This window comes from Scleropages formosus, chromosome 20 (assembly GCF_900964775.1).
Source record: "Scleropages formosus chromosome 20, fSclFor1.1, whole genome shotgun sequence".
Classification (NCBI taxonomy): Eukaryota; Metazoa; Chordata; class Actinopteri; order Osteoglossiformes; family Osteoglossidae; genus Scleropages; species Scleropages formosus.
In genome coordinates, this window is record NC_041825.1 from 1480451 (window position 1) to 1498862 (window position 18412).

Consider the following 18412-nt stretch of genomic DNA (forward strand, 5'->3'; position numbering starts at 1 on the left):
CGGAGGAGAAGTGCCACCATGGGGGGGTGTGAGGTGTATCATCTGTCCATCTCCCGTGCTGTTGCAGGAACACGGGCCTTCTCGACCCCTATTTCATTCACATACGCACGCACGCACACACCAGCTGAAATGGCAGGGGACTGGGACAGTGGTACCCCAACTGACCCCATGTGGAAAAGATCACCTGATCCTGAGCATTAAAGCGGCACGTCCACATCAGCAAGAGGAGATGCCGCCCACCCTCTGTGTAACACAACACATCCCACTGGCTGGAGCCCAGGACGACTGCCAGAGTAATCGAGACCACGATCCAACATTAAACAGGGCCACGCCGGCTACACGCGCCTTATGTGGAAAGGCAGTGCCGACGGAGCGGCTGCCTCCTTATCTGCACGGCCGTGCAGCGAACTGTACGTGCGGTTCCACCTAAACAGCTGGGTGTGTCAGACCGCAAAGCAGACATCTGCACAGCACATTTTGCAGGACGTGGCCACAGATAATACTACGCTGTGCTGAGATGAAGGGAGAAGTGCGGTAAAAACAAAGGAGCTTAGCTGACACAGCTGAATAGTTTATTTTCTTTAGAGAGCTTATGTAACACTAAATCTTCAGAAGTAACTACTGTATATGAAGGAGTCACAGGAGCCTCAGCTTAAAGAAGGCCACAGACTGGTCGACGTTTGTCTTCTCAAGGGTCCTGCAAAAACAGAAGTCAAAACACGTCGCCATGAAATGTAATAATTTCTGCAGTTACTCGGTTCTCATTGTTCACGATTTCTTAAGCACATTCATTTTTTTACCATTGTAACTATGGTAATCATTGTTATGAGAATTCACATTATGAAGAGTTTTCCAGGAATTCGTTAACTTTGTAAGGTGGGAGAAGACTGTATTCTTACACTTTTCTTAATGTTTTCAACAAGTTTTAAGAGTTAAACTGAGCTAATCAGTGGATTATGAGATCCCTTGCGAAACTGAAACAATTGCTGCGCTCAATTCTGAGTAATGGTCCCAGGTCTCCTACAGAACACAACTACACAGGATACACACCGGTGGCTCACAGTGGCCAAGAGCAACTGCTTGCTCTTCACTGGCACTGCGTTCTCTGATCACAGTCCTGGTGGCCGTTCATGAATAATTTTACGTACAGGCAGTCCCCGAATTACGAACGAGTTCTGCGTCCTCAGCCTGTCTTTAATTCGGATTTTGACGCAAGTCGGAACAGTGAGTTAGGTATGGTGGGTATCTAATGTCAGTTTGTCAAATGTCTGACTTAGTAAATTGTGTACCTTTCTATGCATAAAAAACATTAAAGAAACACTTCAGAGACACTAAAACATCTTCAATATAACAATACAGTTGTAAATAATAATAATAATAATAAAATGCAATGATAATATAATGAGGTGTATTTCGCTTTGGAGAAAAGTGTCTGCAAAATAAACGTAAATGTAATTATGATAATAAATGTAACTACAGTATTTATAACAGAGAGAGACATAAAAAGAGATAATAATAAATGTTACTAATACGATGATGAACAGAGGACACGGAGGAGGCTGGACCCAAGTGCAGGATCGTTTATTCAGAATCAAAGGACTAGGCGTGTTCTTGTGGTTGGGAATGGGCATATGGGCATATGGTCGGTCGGTTGATCGGCGAACTGAACAGAGGCGAGGATCTGAAATCGTCGAAGACACATGGAACAGGACGGGGGAACAATGAGGGATGGGACTTTAGCAAAGGGGGGGGGGCTGTCTGGAGTGAGATTCCACAACTGGGAAGAAATGTCTTTTGTAGCTGAGCACTCTCAGAGAGAGCGAGAGAGAGGGAAAGAAAGAGGGACAGTGTGTGCGCGTGCAAAAAGTTAAAGAAACTTATTGTTCGCTTTTCCATTGTTTGCTGGCGTTTTACATTTCGCTTTATTATTTCCACTTTAGTGTCAATCGTGATCCCTTCCTTTCTCTTGGATGCATCATCACCATCACTTGCATCACATTTACACTTTGGTGCTATGGTAAGGGGGTAAAAACAGAAAATTAAAGCCAAATACAGTAACACAAGACACTGTTAATGGTAAAAGAAGGTAGTCTGTCCTACCTCGGGCTCACGCGTCCCGCCCACGAGCTGATCGACTGCTGTAGACGCGCAATGTTTTGATGCGCGTTGCAAAATAACACCCATTTGTTATGGACCATTGTATGTACAGAAACTCAAATTTTTCATATAATAGGCTTAATTATGAAGTTTTCATTTGATTGTTACTTGAGGGTTGACAAAAAAAAATCAACTTCCGATTAGTAAGGAGGTGGTTCGTAAGTACGGGTTGTATGTAAGTCGTAACTCGGGAACTGCCTGTATACAATCTAAAGTTTTTTACAGTCAGCATATACAGTATACTCACTTTTTTAGGACCTCCATTCCAGTCCTGGGTCAGACTCCCTTTTTCTCTCAGAACAGCCTGAATCCTTTATGGCATGAATTCAACAAGATGCTGGAAACATGTATTTGAGATTCTGGTCCATGTCATGTAATTGAACATAAATACAATGTAAACAATATAAATACTTTTCAGCTGCACATTCATGCTGCTCATCTCCCGTTCTGCCACATGCCAAATGTGTTCTATTGGATTCAGATGTGGTGACTGGGGAGGCCACTGAAGTACACTGAACTCATTTTCCTGGTCATGGAAGCAGTGTGAGATGACTTGTGCTTTGTGACATGATACATTATCCTGCTGAAAGTAACTCTTAGAAGATTCTCTCCTCGGACCCCGTTCGCACCTCGGGTTGAACCACGCTTGCCCCCGACCCCCGAGAGTATTTCCTGGCCCCAAGTATCTTTCTAATAAACGATCCCGCAATTGGGTCCACACCCGCCCCGCTGGTTCGTTCGGTGCAACATAAACCGTCGGCAAAAGACAAGATGGGTCCATGAATTTATGCTGTTTATGCCAAATTTTTACCCCACCATCTATATTTTCCAGCAGAAATTGAGATTCATCAGACCAGGCAGCATTTTTCCAATGAACTGTCCAATCCTGGTGAACCTGTGTCCACTGTAGCCTCAGATTCCTGTTCTCGTACAACCCAATGTGGTGTCTTGCTGTTGTAGCCTATCCACCTCAAGGTTCAACACGTACATTCAAGTTCACATTTCAAGTTCAGAGATACTTTTGGGCTCACCACTGTTGTAAAGAGCAGTGATTTCAGTTACTTCAGCCTTCCTGTCAGCGCGAATTGATCTGGCCATTCTCCTCTAACTTCTTTCATTTACAAGGCATTTCCACCCACAGAATTGCTACTCACTGGATGCTTTTTTGTTTTCAGGACCATTGTGTGTAAACTCTAGAGACTTTTGTGCATGAAATCAAAGGAGATCATCAGTTTCTGAGATAATGACACCTCCCCATCTGGCACCAACAACCATGCCACGTTCAAAGTCACTTAGATCACAATTTTCCCCATTCTGTTTTATCTGCACATTAACTGAAGCTCCTAAGCCATGTCTGCATGATTTTATGTGTTGAACTGCTGCCACATGATTCGATAATTGCATAAATGTGTAGGTATTCCTAATATAGTGGCCAGTGAATGTACATTGTAGTTTACTCTACTTTACCTACTTTAATTGTCCAAAACGGTGTTTACTCTAACCTGCAGGTTTTAATTAATTTCTTCATGGGGATGTACACTATATTGCACCGGTCAAGGTTTATGTCCAACATGCTGAGAGAAACAAATAAGAAAACATACTGGAGTAGCTGATGGTCACATCACTGGATATTGCATTGAAGTTACATAGGAAGCAGCTGTAATTATTCATTGTACAAAATAATTGTGACATTTGTTTTACTCAAAATATGCAAAAGGTTAAGTTCACACTGTCAAAAAGAATTTTCATCTCAGAAAACATTAGAAACCCCACATTAAGTAAAGGAATCTTAAAACAATAAAAGTACAAATTGGTGTATGGAGTGCTTAAAATATATACCATACATACCAAGAATAAAGCTCTCTCTACAAACTAGAATTTATTTCAGTGCAAAGTGCATTATATCTGCATAACACATTTTGGAGCATACAATAATACACAGGGAAAGATGTTCAACCCCTCGTGCCAAAATCAAGGGGGGCTAGACACAAACCAACCACGCTGCAATATTCCATCCCTCCCAAAACCCCACCAAACGATTCCCTTCACAAGAACCAGCCCACATCATGGGCAAACACCATCCTCCTTGCCGGGAGCCACCACGTGCACTTCGTTGGGGTTGTCAAGTGGGCACCTTCCTTCGTTGATGTTTCATTGAATTGAGCCCACGACACCTCCAGAAGGCTCAACGGCGAGATCTGGCGTCCCAGACCCACCCCCCTCCATGCCCACAGTGCCATCCCAGCGACTCCACCCACAAAAAAAAACCCACCCCAACCACCAACAACCAACCAATACACCACATCAGCATATGGAGGTGACAACAAGCATATAATACAAGAGGCAACAAAATACAAAACTGACTACTATTTAAAACACTTTTATTGAGTTAGCATTAAACAAAATATACCTTTGGAAGACAGAGTGTGTAATTACTTAGCAGCTAATTTACAATTTGGAAATGTTTTTTAAAACAATATTTTGCACTCATCAGCTATGTTAAGAGCGTGGTGGGTCTGCACTGAGACTGAAAGTCAAAAATGGCTATTTTTTTTCTTCGTACGCAACTTTTATACTCTATTTCATTCTTAAACGTGTGTGCAACTCATGTTACAAATATGTGATTTAGGAAATTTCAAAGATATAAACATTTCCAAGTTTATTTATTTCTTGTAACCACATTTTATTCAATGTTCTATTTCCTGAAATATTTCTCTTGCAGAAGGAAGAGAAATATTTCATTCTCCGCAATAAGCGGAAGAAAAATGCACTCAGATTGAACACAATTTCAAGCTGCGGAAGGGGGGGCAGCAGGTGTCTCATAAAGCGATTAGTCGATTAGCTTATTTTTTATTATCGCTATACTAGAAACTACCTACAGAATAAGCAGAGGTTTCAATTATTGTGCTTTTTCGACTGCATACCACATACTGACAATCATCTTCCTGAAATGGCTTCGTCGTGGCCAGTTTTGTGAAATTCGAGAAACGCAGTCAGCATTTAAGGCGAAACAGCATTTAATTTGTTCTCCCTGTATGATCCTCCGTTATAACGAAATTCATCCCCTTTGTTTCGTTCTCATTTCTCTTGATGTGCAGAAGCAAACTGTATCACATGCATGAAGCAGAACTGCGTACTTCGAACATGTATTTGTGAAGGTGATGTATATTTTATTTTCAGTCATTTTAAAGTAGAATTAACTTTAATCTTGCTTCATGTTAATAAAAGATAATAAAGAAAAATTCACACTGGATCCTGCATCACACGCAGTGTTTCAGACAGCGAGCTGTCGAGAGAAAGCAGAATAAATAGGTAAAAGTCTTATAGTGACTCTTCGATTCGTTTCAGCTTCATCCGAGGTTTCCTAACCAGTGAGTAAATTGAAAGATTAAGCGGCATTATTAATATTTTGTGGATTGTGATGTCGCGGGTGGACTACGAAAAATTCCGAATTTCCGACTGACGTACAGGCCCGATTGTGTTTGCAGATTGTGGTACAAGTATAGGACAAAATGAAAATTCAGTAGTAAAAACGATACTTCAGTAAAGATCGCGAGGAAGAACACATGACAAACAGTCTCCTTCGTGGGCTGCTTAGCCATTCTGAAGATATCACTCCCCTCTTTTACCACGTTTCACGCATCGCAGCTGAAGGAGAAAGCATTTACAATTTTTCCGAAAAGGCAACCCTGAAACCATAAAATATGTATTTTTTCTTTCAGCTCAACAAAGCAGAAGTGCTAGCGAGAGGACGCTCCAGTTGAGCCGACATCGCGGTCAGATGCGTGCGTTGAGGTAAGGAGACGGTCAAAGAGGAACCGAAAAAGAGTCCGTTGTGCACGCAGGGAAACGACAGCATCAAGTCCTGGTTTGGACGCAGCATTTCCAAAGAGGCAGCTTGTCTCACACATTCCTTCCCAAAGTGTGTGACCTCCACCTCCTTATCTCTCCAAGTGACCCCTCCACCTTCTGAGGCTTCAGCTGGGTTGTGTCCAACGGACAGACTCGCGTGACCGAGGACAACACCTTCATCCCAACTTGTCTGAAAGCTCCTAAGCACAAAGTGCAAGCTGAAAATAACCCAAGAGGAAAAGCCGAGTAGCACACTAATTCACCGCCGGTGACGGCGAGTAGGGGACGGGTCGACGCCGAAAACCGGTACCTGGCCGATGCACAGGGACACAGACACGGAGACGAACTCTCGACGGACACCAGAGCTAAGAAACTTACAACGATTTACCCATTGATACAGCTGGGTAATTTTCCTGGAGCAATTCAGGATAAGTGCTTTACTCAAGGGTACTAAAGGCAGCGGGAGGTGGGATTCAAACCTGCAACCCTTAGGTCCAAAGGTAACAGCACTGACTGCTTTGCTACCAGCTGCCCCTAGGTGAAAATAATAATAATAATAATAATAATAATAATAATAATAATAATAATAATAATAATAATAATATGGAGTACCCTCAAGCAGAGCCAGGGAACTAACAGTGAGATGAAGTTCTGTTCAAAGTTGTTTACCCTGTATGTTAATATCTCCTCCATCAATCTGACCACCGAAGATGTTGGAAATGTCCGAAAGACAGTCCGTTTGCTTATAAATTAAACATAAGCAAACTAATAGTTTTTCAACTTCTGTTCAGGTTTGCAATTAAAAAAAAAGTTTTTAAATGGCAGTTTTTTCAGTTCTTCAAGCACTGAACGCACACGCTGTCGGTAATACGAGGAAGTTGATATTAAAGTCTGCTTTTCGGAAGATGACCAATAAATATTTCAAATGTCACATAGAAACACTAGTCCGCCCATTATGTAAATATTTACAGTTTTTTCAAGGCTGTATTAGATTATGTTCCCAACAAGTGTGTGAATGATTCATGAAAAGCATCAGCTGGTTGTGGCTGGAAGCAGCTGAAGAGTGTAGCGAAAACACTGTGTTTTACCACAGTTACCTCTTTTACACCCATAAGAATGGTGACAGTTCACAAAGCGCTGTAACGCCCCATTAGTGTTCCATAGCAAAGCGGACTTCCTCTTCTGGACGAGTGAATTTTTCAGTTATTCGAGATTTTCAAAAGGCATTGCAGGAAAAAATATCGTAAGACAAACACCACAGAAATAAAGCAGATAAAAGAGCACAAAAACAGAAATACCTGCTGGGAAATAAAGATCTGACTTTGAGAGCGGAAGAGAGCGGAAGAGAGCGGAAGAGAGCGGACCGGCCGGCTAAGAAACGCACGCACACGCACGGCGGAGGCAACGGGGCAGAGGTGCCCGCCTCCCGGTCCGAGGGATACGCACACGCTCTCGTTTCCAGCTACGAACGTATCGCGTGTGCTGTTTGTTCCCGCTTTGTCGCGCGTTGCGGTGTTCCGCCCTCACGCACCACCCGTGCTCAGCGCCGCTGGGCTACGCTCGAACTCTTGTCCACAGCAGGTACGGGGTGAGGACGCCTGACCTCCTGCGCGTGGGGACGAGGAGGTCCGCTCTCGTACGGGGCTGGGTGCGGCGGCTGATGGGAAGGCGCCGGCGTGCGCGGTGCGTGCGGCTGTGGATGAAGGTGCGAGAAGAGGCGGGGCCCCGACTGCGGAGGGAGGGCGCCGAGGCCTGACGCCGTAGGAGGGCTGTCCGGCGCGGGGGAGGGAACGGTGGAGACGGAGGAGGGGCCGGGGCCAGAGAAGGAGGGGAGAGTAGCGGAAAAGGGGAGGAGCTTGAGGCGGCCGCTGGCCGAGAAGCACTTCTCCTTGTGGGCTTTGAGCATGTTGGAGAAGCGGAAGCGCTGGCCGCACGCGTCGCAGGGGTACGGCTTCTCGCCCGTGTGGGTGCGACGGTGCCGCTTCATGTTGGGCCGGCTCGTGAAGCTCTTGCCGCACATTTCACAAATGAACGGCTTCTCGCCTGTCGGGAGACACGGAGGACAAGACCGTGAAGCGTTGCAGGAGATTACAGCGTCTTCAGCATGTGTTCGCAGCTCTTTCAAGCACGCGGTAGGAAAAAGTCCCTCGCTCTCAATGACCGCTCGCCCTACGCTGCTCACTTCAGGTTGTTTTCCTAGCGCACTGATCTCAGCAGAGTGACACCGAACACGGAAAAAAACATCTTGTAAGGTTGTATGATCACAGGTGGCAGCTGAGGAGAGGAAAACAAAAGCTCCCATCGATGATAAAGAGAAGAAAATGAAGCCTCTGGGCTCCATCCCATCTCCCGGGTTTTCTACGGTGATGACAGTGCTAGAGGAGGGTCCCGGTGGTCCAGAGCCAGTACAGGAAGAGGCAACGCTAGAGAGGCTACACCCCGGAGAGGACACCAGTCACCGATCATAAAAACACGGGAAAAACACGCAAGCATGCAGATGCCACACAGACTGAAGGGGGACCCGGTCTTCGCTCGGCCACAAAATCCAGGCGGCGTGATGGACCTGTACGATGGTTGTGTCACGAAGAGATACGTGAGCGGTGAATCGCATTCGGACGAACGTGCCGCTTTGTTTTCTCGTGGGCTGTTTTTTGTCACTTTGGGCCGTAAAATGCAGTCCGCCGGAATGTAGCAGGACCTCAAAATTCCAGCGCGAGCGCTTCCCCCGTGCCCGAGGGGACGCTTCGAACGTTCGACGCGCGGCCCCGGGCTACACGGCCGAACGCGAGCGAAAAAACACGCTCGCTTCACGCTCTCGGCTTCCGCCTCCAGCGACCAGTTGCCCGCGGAAATAATTCCCACAGATGTCCTTGGTCAAAATCCACTCCTTCCCAGGGCCGCACGCCTGCGGCTACCGTGTTTGATCGCCGCCGTGCGACACGGTCGGCGGCCAATGCCCCTCCGAGCTGCCTACCGGCCATCTGCTGCGTCCGCAGCCGGAAGGCGTTCGCCGGTTCGCTCGGCGGACGGTGCTGCGCCGCGCGCAGTTCAGCACGCACTGTTACACCTGACACGGATAGGAAAGGTGTTCGCTCACAACTCCTTCGTGCGTCTTTGCGGAGAGCACATTGCTGCTCGCGCGTGTCTTCAACGTGAGGGATGGTGGCCTCGAACGACGCGCCGGAGGCCCCCGGTCCTCTGCCGGCCCACCCAGCAGACGAGGGCGCGGGGCAGGAGGCGCCCGGGACTCACGCCCTCGCCAGTCACGCCCTTACGAACGCGGCCGAGACGGACGCCTCGGAGACACGAGTCACAGTAAATTATACGTATGTAAAGAAGCCTAAACAAGGCTGTCGGTGAAAACGGACGTGATTAAAGGTTCCGGTTAGATTCCGAAGATGTACCTGGCACTCACGCAGCAATCGGCATGAGGCAGAATCGCAGACGTACAGTAAATATTTGCGCCCTCCTCCCGAACCCGTCTCGCGGCGGCCAAGTCATCGCATGGCGACCTTCCCTTCCGTCCCCGGGCTCCGTGTCCATCTGCGTCCCCGAATCCTGTGACGCTTACGTGTGCTTTCGTTCATTAAGTGTCACTGTTCCCCACAGCGACTTTGAAAAGATATTGCAATAAGACATCAGTCAGAGTCAGAGTGGATGATGCTGCATGTCACAAGCGAAACAGCAGATCCAACACTATTATTGTCGTTAAATCATCCAGCTGATGCTTTTCTCCAAAGTGACTTACAATCATTTACCCACTTATACCGCCGGGTAAATTCCTACCGGAGCAATAGAGGGTACCTTACTCAGAGTACCACAGCTGGAGGTGGGATTCCAACTGCTGAAGCTGACAGATGTGGACATCCTTACGGGGGGAATCGATATTTTTATTGTCACACACACACACACACACACACACATTTTCAGAACCGCTTGTCCCATACGGGGTCACGGGGAACCGGAGCCTACCCGGGAACACAGGGGCGTAAGGCCAGAGGAGGAGGGAACACACCCAGGACGGGACGCCAGTCCGTCGCAAGGCACCCCAAGCGGGACTTGAACCCCAGACCTACCGGACAGCAGGACTGTGGTCCAACCCACTGCGCCACCGCGCCCCCTCTATTTTTTTATTGTCAATAACTTATATTCCTTTCAATTTTAATGTAGGTGGAAGTGAATGAAAACAAGTACTAAACTGCGATGGTTCGATGTGCCCCGTCTCACACCCTGTGCTCCAGGAGAGGCTCTGGACCTCATGACCCTGCACCGGACAAGCGGATGCTGATAACCGATTGGCGAAGGGAACTGCTAGGGAGTATTTTTACCGCGGTATAACTGTGCGAGGTCTTTACGGCAGCGGACCTGCGAATGAACGGAGGGACATCGGCGCGGTGAATCTTTTACGGATTATGACCGAGCGGTACGGGCGACTCTGGAGTTCGGAACACACCCCGGGTCCCACGCAGGTTTCTAAAGCTGAGGAGCCACTCGCTCGGTGGTACCGTGGCGGTAGCGGTCGTACAACAACCCTTCTTGTTCGGCCACGGAGAATGTCGGTTTCCTTCTGGGAAATTCTTGCTCGAGGTCAAGACACGTTCTTCAAGGTCAGCGTACATGTAGTCCAGGGGTTAAACATGCAGCCATTGGGCTGGGAGGTCACAGGTTCAGTACTCGCACTGAAGCGACACAGTAAAAATTACTCTGCTGTATAAACAGAAGTCACTTTGGAGGGAAGTGTTGGCAGCTGAACGAACTAATGTGATGTAAGGTGTGCTGAACTCTTACAGGAGTTCTTGTGTCATTTAGCTGAAGCGTTTCACCAAAGCAGCTCTTTTTGTAGTGCGGTACTTACTTTCACGGCTGGGTAATTTTTACTGTATCAGTTCAGAGTAGGTACCTTTCTCAAAGGTACTGCAAGAGGAGCAGGATTCTACTCTGGGTCCTTCAAGTGCCAAGCAGCAGCCCAGTTTAGTACCTGCTGCCTCATAGTTTGTCTTGAGAAATAAAGAAAATAAACATGTTGTGCAGCGGGTGCGAGGAGGAGGAGGACGAGGACGGGGGGGGGGGGGACACGGGTTGGGGAGGGAGCTGCCATCTCACCAGTGTGGGTCTTCATGTGCTCATCAAAGTACTGCTTCATGTTGAAGTCCTTGCCGCACCACTGACACATGAACTGCTTGTGTCCCACGTGGACGCTCATGTGGGAGCGCAGCTGGTACTTGTACTGGAACCGCTGGTCACAGCTCTGTCACAGCAACGGGGGAGGGGGCGGTCGGTCAAAGCTGCCACGGTAAACACTGCATATGTGTGAATGTGCACAACGTCTGGGTGGACACAGTGGACACTGCCTGGACGGCATGAGAATGGAAGTTCGGTCCTCTCTCAGTCTGTATGGATTTTTACATCTTCTCTGCATGTTCCGGGCGCTCTGGTTTCCTCCCACAGTCCAAAGTCATGAGCCTGAGCGAGTTTCCCCTCGGGGATTAATTAGGTGTGATTATTATGTGCTACGTACAGTATATACATATATATATATATATACATATACACTTCTGAATGGGAGGTGCGGTGGCGCCGTGGGTTGGACCGGGTCCTGCTCTCTGGTGGGTCTGGAGTTCGAGTCCCGCTTGGGGTGCCTTGCGACGGACTGGCGTCCTGTCCTGGGTGTGTCCCCTCCCCCTCTGACCGTGCGTCATGTGCTGCGGGGTTAGGGTTTGGCTCCACGCGACCCCGTATTGGACAAGCAGTTCAGACAATGTGTGTGTGTGTGTGTGTGTGTGTGTGTGTGTGTGTGTGTGTGTGTGTGTGTGTGTGTGTGTGTGTGTGCTTCTGAATGTGACAGTGAATCGGGTGAGTGCAGTGCACATGCTGTACGTGTGATTTCTAGCGCAGGTCAGTACTCTGTCACAAGAAACACCCGGCTACCTGACAGCAGTGTGTGTCACAAACACAAACACACACCGGTGCTGTGAGCGAGAGCGGTGGTGCTCCGCACGGGCGGCACGGGGGTCTCACCTCGCAGCGGAACGGCTTCTCGCCCGAGTGCTGCAGGGAATGCACCTTGAGGGACACGCTGCGCTTGAAGGACTTGCCGCACGTCTCGCAGGTGAACGGCATGTCCCTGGTGTGGGCTGTGGGGGGGGACAGACGGGCTCGTGTCACACTCCAGGGTGGACGGCGCTATGGGAGTAGAGCATGAACCCAAGCGGTCCTTCCTGGATCGGGGCCTTATCGTGGTGGAAGGGCTTGCGCGATACAGGGATCTCCAGAGCTGTATCGTCGGGAGCAATATGCTCCTGGTAGGGTCTCCCATGGCAAACAGGTCTGGAGTGAAGATGCAGACTAACACGATCCAAAAATCCCCATGGAAAAAGTAAGCAGTACAACATTTACCCTGCTCAGAATAGGGTCACCAGCACCTACCTCTGGAGCCAGGCCCGGGGGTAGGGTTCCTAGGCGAGCGCCTGGTGGCCGGGCAGCCCACGTAACCTGGCCACGCTCAGCCCGAAAAGACAACGTGGGGAGGGGGGCCATGTGTGCCCACTACCCGCAAGGGCCAACACAGGGGTCGGGTGCGATGCCTTTCAGGCAGCAGGAGGGGGTGGGGTGGTGCGTGGCGTCATGGCCTCTCGTGGCAGGAACTGGCTCTTGGCACATGGAATGTAACCTCACTGGTGGGGACGGAGCCGGAACTGGTGCGGGACGTTGAGACACCAACTGGATATAGTTGGACTCACATCCACTCGCAGTGTTGGCTCTAGAACCAAACTCCTTGATAGGGGTTAGTCCCTCTCCTACTCAGGAGTTGCACAGGGTGAGAGGCACCAGGCGGGTGTGAGGATACCCTGTTTTTTGAACAATGTTTATTGATTGTGTTGATCTGGTGAGCACAGAGACAGCAATGGACACCTTACGTCCACCAAGAGACAGCGAGGGCCACAAAACTGCGAGAGGCTAAGACCGAAGGGCCCCCGAGCGGAGAGAAACCCCGAGTGAGTGTGATCGTGACCGGATCACGTGTTCACGTACCGACCATGTGCTTCCGCACCTGCGCCATGGTGTAGAACTTCTTCTCACAGGTCTCACAGGAGAACTTCTTCTCACCGTAGCCATGGACAGTCTTGATGTGCTCATGCAGCGACCAAAGTTTCTTGAAAGCTTTGTTACATGACGCACACTGGGGGGGAGCAGCAGGGCAGAGCAGGTCACACACACACACACACACACACACACACACAGTTAGTCAGGTATCTCTGCTGTCATCATCAGCCCACTGACATCCATCTCAACATTTGTATACAAATTCGGAACGCTTGCAGTGGTGACTTGTCAAACATCCCTGCACACAATTACAATGACATCCTCACCTGAGGTCTGACAAAAAATGGGGCAGCATGGTGGCACAGCAAGTAGCGCTCCTGTCTCATGGGTGGTGTGAGAGGACGTGGGTTTGTGTGGAGTTTGCACGTTCTCGCTGCGTCTGTGGGTTTCCTCTGGGTGCTCTGGTTTCCTCCCACAGTCCAAAGGCATACTGTTCAGGTTCACCCATAGTGTGTGAGTGACAGAGAGAGTGTGTGTGTTTTACTGATGTATGGATGAGTGACCCATTGTAAGTAGTGTATCTAGCAGTGTGAGTCACCACGGTGAATAAGGGGTGTGGGCTCATAACACTACAGTGGAAGGCGCTTTGGAGAAAAGCATGTTAAATAAATGTAAAATAAAGACAGATTAATGCTGATAAAACAGATAAAATAGTATATACGTAACATAATCCAGTGGCTCGTCACTGTTTGCTTGCAGTGATTGTGGGAGTCTGCGCTCAGTGTGTGGCGCCCCCTACTGGCAGCTCGGAGTCTCCACAGCGCTCAGCTGGGGGTTCCTCACAGCTTTGTTCATTCAAACTGCATTAAAGTCAGGGCATCACCTGAAAGAAGCTGTTTCCAAGTTTTTGGCGTTCAAAGAGTCTCAGTGAAAATCTGTTGTACAGAACAGCCTTAGCTGCCTTCTGTGATCATCCACTGAACTCTGAGAAGAAATCCTACTGACTCATCTAAATAGTAAAACTTATCAAAACCAGAGAACAGTGACGGTTTTATTTCTAATGAGAGATCAGTGAAAATCACACAAAATGTGTTAATAATAATAAGCACCTTTGATTCTTTGCTTAGTATGTGAATTATGGCTTGAATTTTACATTATTTCACCCCTACCATTCAGTCGGTGAACAGCTCGCTGACTCTTAGAATGAATCAATCCCATCATACACACAAACTGAACCACTTGCGAGAACCGCTGACCACCAGGACCAGCCGAGGACCGCGGTGATTCGGCTGAAATACGAAGCAACAGCAACACGGGCTGTAGGAGGACACTGAGCATTAAACTGAGCATTAAACTGAGCATTAAACTGAGAATTGAACTGAGAATTGAACTGAGAATTGAACTGAGAATGCGGGGTTGCTACATACACGCTGTATGACCACAAATCACGTCTGAAACTGAAACCGTAAGTTAAAGGGGCGGCACGGTGGAGCAGCTGGTAGCGCTTGACTCTAATATTCCTGGGCTGCGGGTTTGGATCTGGGTTTGAAAATGACTCAGTTCTCGTTGAGTTTTCATGGTTTCCTGCCACAGTCCGAAGACATGAGTTTCAGGTGAACCGATAAATCTAAATTGCACCTTGCGTGTGTGTGTGTGTGTGTGTGTGTGTGTGTGTGTGTGTGTGTTGGCGAATGAGTGTGTGTGAGCGCCCTGCGATGGACTGGCATCCCCTCCAGAGCGTCCTGTACCTGTTTCTTGAGCGTTTGGGACACTGTGATGCCAGAAAAGTGCCCGAACTGGACAAGCAGTCACAGGTAATGAAAACATTATTATTACTATCAAAATATCAATATCAAATATCAACATGTACATCTTATATACAAGAATGTATCCTTATATATAAAAATATCAACATCAAATATCGATATGTGTACATGGAATGTATCATAATGTATCAGTTTATCTGTTTATTTTACTGAATCAAAGTGGTAAAATGGTTAGAAATGAAACTCAAATAACATCAAAGGGCCTGAATTATCACCACACACAATCTGTGTTACTTTGGGGAGGAATAAAAATAAGATCCAAAATATTGCCATGTATTTTGCTTAAATTGCAGGGAAAATGGTATGAAAAGGACAGCATGTAACTTTGCAAGTAAAGATCTGGAGTGGAACCTCACCGTTACACAGCTTGGCCCCAGTACTTGATAGAAGTCCTTACCATAAATTTACACTTACCTGTCACATTTACACTCTTTTACAAAGAGTTTTCTCCAAAGTGACATTCAGTGATGATTACAAACACACACACACACACACACACACACGCACACACACACGCCAAAAGTCCGCACACACTGAGCCACATCTGAACCCATGTCTGAAGACAACCCAGGAGCTGTGAGGTACAGGCACCGTTTGCTGTACCACTGTTCCACACCGTACCGTGTTAAAATACCTTACTGTACACCCCTTCTGTGGACAAACGTAGGGACAGCTGGTCGTGTGCCGGTTAGAGCCGCCGCCTTTGGACTCACAGGTTCCAATTCCACCTCCAGCTGTAGTACCCTTGATCAAGGTACTTAGCCTAAATTGCTCCAGTAAAATTACCCTGCTGTATAAATGGGTAAATCAGTGTAAGTCGTAGTAGTACAGTTAACTCTGTAAGTCGCTTCGGAGGAAGGTGGCAGGTAAATGTATGAGGCTGTGAGCTACACAAGATACGAGAAGCAACAAGTAAGAAGTGCTGATCTGCCCTCGTGTGTGGAAACGATCCTGTTCTGAGGTGAGTCCAAGCGCAGAGCTGTGGAGAATCGTGCCGAAAGGACACAAAGGCCGTGTGCGGCGGTGCGATCGCGCTACCTGGACGTTCCTCTCGCAGTCCGTGCGCAGGTGCAGCGCCAGCTCGCTCTCCAGCACAAACTTCTTGCCGCACTTGTCGCAGATGCTCATGCGCCGGTGCGTCACGTTCATGTGCCTCTCCAGGTACCAGCGGGTGTGGAAGACACGAGGACACTTGCTGCAGGCGAGCGTCTCCCGCTCGGTCCCGCTCTCCGCGTCGGCGAGCGTCGGGGCGGGCTCTAGGTGCGAGGACCCGCGCCTCGACGCCGCTCCCTCGGTCTTATGGGCCGGCCGCCTCCGGCTCCCGGGCCGTCGGCCCCTGGCGCTCATGAACGAGGCTACGGCACTGGCAGCCGCCATCGCGGCCTTGCGCGTCCCCCTCGTAGGCTGCGCCACGGCGCTCGTTCCGGCCCTCCCTGACGGCGGCTTCCTGGTCGTGTCCTGGCCGCGCTCGGATTCCTGCCCCTCCTCCGTAAGGAGGCCCTTGACCTTGGACAAAGGGTCCGTGAAGGACGTTGCCTTGTCCCCCTTGGAGACGTTGAGGGTCTGATTGTTGAGGTTAACCTCCACTATGATTTGCTCCTGCTGGAAGCTCTCCGCCTCCCCTTTGGCATCGTCCTCCTCAGAATCCCGGGACCCCGCTGTCTCCTGCGCGGCGTCCCCTCCTGCCCTCCTTCTGTCTCTGTAGCGGTGCGGCGGAGGACTCGGCCGCCGGGAAGGAAGCTGCTTTCCCGAGAACGGCTGCTCCGCCAGGCCCTCGGACGCCCCTTCACGGTCCACCCACACAGAGAGCGCCTCGGCGCCAACCTCCTCCTGGTACGAGTCCATGTCCACACGCTGAGTGTGACCGCACAGCGGAGACGCCTGTGCTCTACGGCCATCGCCCTGCGCCATCCTGTCGGCACTCAGGACCGAGGACTGCTCCGTAGGACTTGGAGAACCTCAGAAGAGGATCTGGGCTTCTTTCTCCATCGCTGCTTCTTCTGCCTCCTCTTCGCGGTCCGGTTTTGTTCCCCAGGCGGACGAGACCCCCGAAGTCTCACGCGTGGCGCTCAGACGTGAGCTTCTCGCAACGAGGGGCTAAAAAGAGAAGAAGGATTTTGGCAGCAGCAGATGATGCTGCTCTAGCTGTCGAAGGAAACCCTCGCCGGAGCTCACAGACTGTCCCGAGTGAGTCGCACACCCAGAGGCCCCAGCGGCGCGCGACTCGTGGGCAACATCGGGAGGAGGACGCTGGATGGACACCTGAAGAACGCGACGGAGCCCCAGAGGTGCGGCAGCGACGCAAAGCGAAACTAGCGCCTGCCTTCCCTGCAGAAGAACCTCTGAGACACGCCTCACCACAGCGTTTTCATTTCTGCCTGAGAAAACCACAGGCAGCTTAGCGCATTAGTGCTGCCGCTCCCCCACGTGTTGCTGCCCCCCCGCGGCCCTCGGGACGTAGGGCCCCGTCCTTGAGAGCCGCTGCTGGATCACGTAGATCTGGACCACGCGGATCTGGACCACGTAGATTTGGACCACGCAGATCTGGACCACGTAGATCTGAACCATGCGGATCTGGACCACGCGGATCTGGACCACGTAGATTTGGACCACGCAGATCCGGACCACACAGATCTGGACCACGTAGATCCGAACCATGCGGATCTGGACCACGTAGATTTGGACCACGCGGAGCACATGGCAGTGTGACCAGACGCTGTGTGTGTGCTCTGAAACTTCTCACCATGGACCCCATGGCCAGGGAGAAGCACCACAGAGCGCTCGCGGACGTAGTCACTCCCACACATACTCACGCACGCACGCACACACACACACACACACACACACACACACACACACACAGATGAGGCAGTGACAGTAAGAGCTCCGACCACAGCCGAAGTGCCATTTAACAACCTGGAGGCAGGAAACTCTGACCCAGATTTATCGACAGATTGGGCGCAACATACAGTTGTTAAAAAACACGCACAATACCACAGTTGCGGCCCTGGTGCTCCTGGGACCGAGAAGTGAGCAGATTTGACGCTCAACACGTGTGACGCGAAGGGCCACCGGTGGCGTGCGCGCAGATCGTGAACCCTTTAACCCTTTGCGCGCAGTGGAGTATATGACCTTAGCGACAGTAAAGTGAGCCCCCGAAAGGAGCAGCTCCGCACAATACATTCAAGCTGCCCATTATGAACTACGTTGGAAAAAAGCGGCATGTGAATAAGTGAAATGTGTAAAACCGAACTTTGAACCGATGGCACGAGTGCCGCGGCCTCTGCCGTAAATAATAACGCCGTGTGTTACGCGTCACAGACTTTACTATCTATGTAAGTATCGCAGTGTCTTTTTATGATTTATGGCACGGTGGTAACATGCAGTGGCAAAAAAATGTTCCATGGAATTACCTGGATTTGTGCTCGCATTATATGTTGAATGTTTAAGTGGCGTGTAAAATATTACATTTCAGCTCACTATGCTCCTCTGTGGCGCAGTGGGTTGGACTACAGTCCTGCTCTCCGGTGGGT

General features: G+C 49.6%; 1 protein-coding gene across 1 annotated transcript; it reads right to left on the reverse strand.

The window, feature by feature from the left end:
* Nucleotides 1-7353: 7353 nt before the first annotated feature.
* On the reverse strand, nt 7354-17225 carry LOC108919156 (zinc finger protein 652-like). The gene is made up of 5 exons (XM_029246541.1): nt 15918-17225; nt 13042-13189; nt 12028-12143; nt 11113-11257; nt 7354-8052 (listed from the first exon to the last, which is right to left on the reverse strand). Exons 1-5 carry the CDS (start codon nt 16788-16790, stop codon nt 7550-7552), a joined length of 1785 nt encoding a protein of 594 aa, XP_029102374.1. The 5' UTR covers nt 16791-17225; the 3' UTR covers nt 7354-7549.
* Between the last annotated feature and the right edge of the window lie 1187 nt (nt 17226-18412).

Coding starts and splice junctions, on each gene's coding strand:
- LOC108919156 (XM_029246541.1), bottom strand. CDS start 16,790: ATGGCGCAGGGCGATGGCCGTAGAGCACAGGCGTCTCCGCTGTGCGGT. Junction 13,190..15,917: donor ACTGCGAGAGGAACGTCCAG/GTAGCGCGATCG, acceptor GCTCCCCCCCAG/TGTGCGTCATGTAACAAAGC. Junction 12,144..13,041: donor GGTGCGGAAGCACATGGTCG/GTACGTGAACAC, acceptor CCCCCCCCACAG/CCCACACCAGGGACATGCCG.